This window comes from Branchiostoma floridae, chromosome 11 (assembly GCF_000003815.2).
Source record: "Branchiostoma floridae strain S238N-H82 chromosome 11, Bfl_VNyyK, whole genome shotgun sequence".
Lineage (NCBI taxonomy): Eukaryota > Metazoa > Chordata > Leptocardii > Amphioxiformes > Branchiostomatidae > Branchiostoma > Branchiostoma floridae.
Window position 1 is genome coordinate 21590444 of NC_049989.1, and position 3673 is coordinate 21594116.

Genomic DNA, 3673 nt, shown 5'->3' on the forward strand with positions numbered 1-3673 from the left:
AGCATTGAAATCACAGGTTCCTCCCACAGAGGAAATTATAGCCTCCAACCAAGCCTTCTGAGGCAATCGTCGGCCCCTTTTAATCTCGTAATTTAGACAGACTTTGTATGTCCAAAAATAACTCCTGCAGTCTCTTACACTCTAATGTTGAAGGCCCAAATATAGACTAAGGTAATCTCACTTGTTAGCTTTAGAAAAAAGGTAAGGTAGGCCCACTGCCCTTTTGATGAAGCCATAGAGGAAGTAAGCTGTTAATCACTGTGTCTGAGGAATCCATTTTCACACATGGGTGAAGTAAGAAAAGCTGTGCAAAGTGCCTTTCCCATGGTCACGGGCACAACGTCCAGGCAGGAATGCCTGAAGAATAGAAACTTAACCCGAAGCCTTTTTTCTAATTTCAATCTCATAGGTCTGCTAGCATAGCCACCTAGCCATTCAACATACACCAGTATTGGGGCTAAAAGTCTCCAACCAGGCTCCTTTAAGGTCCATTAGGCCATAGACTACTGTGCTAAAATAACATTAACAGGCTGCGGTTGTCCTTATTCGATAACATTCTGAAATCATGCCCTCATGCCAGGCTACTGTACTGGAGGCCACAGAATACTGTCATCTCTTAATACTTCAACAAAGGAACTTACAGACTTGGAATTACTGCGATGGGAACACGTTAGCCTAGAATGCAGGAATAAAATAATATAATCACAAGTGGAAAAAAACACAACACGACGCTAACATAAACAATAATTCTACTACATAACATAACATAACGTTACCAGCCCAGGACTAAGATTGCACGTTCCTGGTCTGAAAGTCAGAGAAGTTTTCCGCCTTTCTAGTTGAGAATTTTATACCATCCTCTTCCAGAGGGATGGATATGAGAATCTGAGGCAATTTTTACAAAATTCATTCATTGTCAAATAAAGTACTGAGAGAATAAGAAGCAGTTGTTGTTGGTCCCGAGGCCGACCGCGTCCGGCGTGACGAGGTGTTGAGCTGGCCTGAGGGCACGGCATGGCACAAAGCATGGATTGGCACTTTCTCCACAGGAAGCCACATCTTTTCTGGAAACTGCGACATTTCCGGGAAACTGCTACATCTCCAGGAAGCTGCATCATCTCCAGGAAACTACAACATTTCCCAGAAACTGCAATATTTCCATGAATCATTTCCATGAAAATGCAACATTACCAGGAAATTGCAACATTTCCAGGAAATATTTCCTCACAATAGCTGCATGGATCCATATGAGTATATTTCTACATGAATAATGTGGGGCAGTCTTGAAACTGCTCATTATATAAATTCAGTTGCCATGGAGACTCATGAACAACTCCATAAATAACTAAACAACTGCCCAGTCTGTGAGTTAGGCTGCCATGGACACATCTTTATAAATAGCATTGGGCAGTCCTGAAACTGTTCTGTTGCCATGGGGACAATGTTGCCATGGAAACATGTTGCTGCTGTAGCTATCTCTTGCTCTTGCCCTCCACGCTGCCTCCGAGCTTCTTGAAAAGTTTCTTGCCCTTCGAAAGAAGTCCTTTCTTCTTCTTGGGCGGCTGAGCTTCTCTCCTGTCGGGCTGGGGGGAGACGTCTCGGTCCTGTCAATCAAGGGAAGCAGGCTGTCAATCATAGATGTCAATCATGGGAAACAGGCTGTCAATCATACATGTCAATCATGGGAAACAGGCTGTCAATCATACATGTCAATCGAGGGAAACAGGCTGTCAATCACACATGTCAATCATGGGAAACAGGCTGTCAATCACACATGTCAATCATGGGAAACAGGCTGTCAATCATGCATGTCAAACATGGGAAACAGGCTGTCAATCATACATGTCAAACATGGGAAACAGGCTGTCAACCATACATGTCAAACAGGCTGTCAATCATACATGTCAAACATGCTGTCAATCATACATGTCAACCATGGGAAACAGGCTGTCAATCACACATGTCAATCATGGGAAACAGGCTGTCAATCATACATGTCAAACATGGGAAACAGGCTGTCAATCATACATGTCAATCATGGGAAACAGGCTGTCAATCATGCATGTCAAACATGGCTGTCAATCATTGGAAACAAGCTGTCAATCACGGAGGCAATTTTTAATCAAAAGGGCAGAGAACAAAAGACACACATACATACAAACACATACATACACACACACACACACACACAAACACTGACACACTTACATACTTTTGTACATACCTACACACACACACATTTACACATCAATACATACACACACACACACACACACATACACACACACGTTTGTACCTGTATATTTGAGGGGCTGCGATATGCGCGGTCGTGACCGGTTGGCCTTACCTGTATATGTGAGGGGCTGTGATATGACCGGTCGTGACCGGTTGGTTGTGGTGCATAGTTGTCTGCCTGGTCGCCTGACAGGTCCTCCAGGAAGTTAGAGGGGACCAGGCCTCTCCGTCCATCCATCTCACCCTGACAGAAGACCAAGATACTTTGAGATTCTTAATGAATATAGAAGTTTAGGAACTTAAGGTATTATTAAGTACAATTCCTTCAATTCTAAGGGCGCGTTGGTATTCAGCATGCAAAATGACTTTTTTTCAATCCGGCAAGCAAATTGTACTCAAATATACAATTCTTAGAATTTTGTAATTGACTTGTTTTTTTGTCTGTGTCAAATTCTAGTATCTGCCCTGGCTGTACGTCATGAACAGCCAAACCTATCAACCAACAAACTGAACTGTTTGAGTCTCACCATGAAGAATCCATCCTCATCCATCTCTCCCACCACATGGATGATGTCTCCCTGGTAGAAGGGAAGCTCCATCTGTAACAAACACAGGGGAGAAATTATCACTTCAGATGGGGAGATCCACTCTATAGGCTGTACTCAATTATCCTCCAAGCAGACTGCAGAATGGCAAAATCCTAAAATCTTTTAAGCACCAAATTCTGTGGGTGGCACCGTAAAAAGTCCCAGTGATCCACGGAACAGGGAGCTTGAGAAACGTTAAGATTTTGCCATTCTACTTCATTTTGATTTGACTTTGATATTACTTTCTTAATGTCTTTTGCTATGTGTACAACATGGATGGCTACATTTTAAAGATTAAGCCCATTCTTAAAGTAGTTTGTTGGGTTGGTAGTATCAACTGAAGGTCAGGTTCTTGTCAAGTCAGTAAGTCAAGGTTTTTGTATCTCTTCAGCTATGTATACTTTCCTTGGGCCTGAATAGGCAATAATAACTTCTGCCGCTAGAGGGCACTGTGGCAACAAGTTGGTCTTTGATAAAACATGCATTGTGGGTGATATGTCAAAGTTGAAGGCCCCTGAGACATAGCGGGACTATGCTCATCGAGCATGCTCAAGACAGACTGGAAGGACAGCTAGCTTGAGACATGTACAAGGTAGGGTTCTTGACCTTTGACATTAGGAATTAGGACATTAGTTCAAATCATGAATAGGCTTATTGTAGTAAAGAAAGGGCAGAGAGGTGTAGTTATCTATCAAATAGGAAAAAAAGAGTTTTGGGAAGCAAACAAAAAGGACCCCCAAGACCCCATAAGAAACCAGATGTTTCCCTGATGTGATGCTGAGTGAGGAGGGGGGTAGGGGGACTTGAGACACAAATGAAGCACCTGATAAAAGCTGCCAGCCTCCAGCTTG

At 42.9% G+C, this 3673-nt stretch overlaps 1 protein-coding gene across 1 annotated transcript in view; it reads right to left on the bottom strand.

The window, feature by feature from the left end:
• Nucleotides 1–1472: 1472 nt before the first annotated feature.
• Nucleotides 1473–3673, bottom strand: part of LOC118425387 (peripheral-type benzodiazepine receptor-associated protein 1-like) — a 52020-nt gene continuing 49819 nt past the window's right edge. The window contains exons 36-39 of the mRNA XM_035834195.1: nt 3412–3428; nt 2763–2834; nt 2348–2479; nt 1473–1604 (exon numbers count right to left, since the gene is read on the bottom strand). Of these exons, the coding sequence (XP_035690088.1) occupies nt 1473–1604; nt 2348–2479; nt 2763–2834; nt 3412–3428 (353 nt within the window). The remainder of the gene's footprint in view (nt 1605–2347; nt 2480–2762; nt 2835–3411; nt 3429–3673) is intronic.